Source organism: Eimeria mitis, genomic scaffold (assembly GCF_000499745.2).
Source record: "Eimeria mitis Houghton genomic scaffold, Emh_scaff6354, whole genome shotgun sequence".
NCBI lineage: Eukaryota > Apicomplexa > Conoidasida > Eucoccidiorida > Eimeriidae > Eimeria > Eimeria mitis.
The window spans coordinates 1,395-1,888 of record NW_013574534.1 but is presented as its reverse complement, the minus strand read 5'-3'; the positions used below and the strand labels follow the sequence as shown (position 1 = coordinate 1,888).

Here is a 494-nt window from a genome sequence, read left to right as displayed (position 1 = left end):
CAGCAGCAGCAGCAGCAGCAGGGGCAGCAGCGTCAGTATCTGCTGCTTCTGCTGCTGCTGCTGATGCTGATGCTGCTGCTGCTGCTGCTGCTTCGGCAGCAGCTGCAGAGCCGCTGAGCTCAGACTCTGACTGGACAGATATTTCCTCCGTTGCCAGTGACAGGTGCAGCAGCAACGGCAGCAACAGCAGCAGATGCAGCAGCAGAAGCAACAGTAGCGATAGGAGAAGACAGCAGCACATCAGGAGACGCAGCGGCAGCAACTTTATATGGCGTCGTCTTCATTGCAGCAGCAGCAGCAGCAGCAACGCCCAGAGCAGCAGCAGCTGCTGCCCTGCAGGTACATCATCATCATCAGCAGCAGCAGCAGCAGCAACAGCAGCAGCAGCAGCAGCAGCAGCAGAAGCAGCAGAAGCAACATCAGAAAGTAGTGCTGCAACATACAGATCAGCTCAGGGTATAAACTATGCGTTGTGTTCTCCGTACCCATGGGCT

The 494-nt window shown here is 56.7% G+C and overlaps 1 protein-coding gene across 1 annotated transcript in view; it reads left to right on the top strand.

Moving 5' to 3' along the window:
• Positions 1-487: 487 nt before the first annotated feature.
• EMH_0087170 (uncharacterized protein) overlaps positions 488-494 on the top strand; it is a gene marked incomplete at both ends in the record, with an annotated part of 1,292 nt that continues 1,285 nt past the window's right edge. The window contains one exon of the mRNA XM_013501120.1: positions 488-494. Within this exon, the coding sequence (XP_013356574.1) occupies positions 488-494 (7 nt within the window).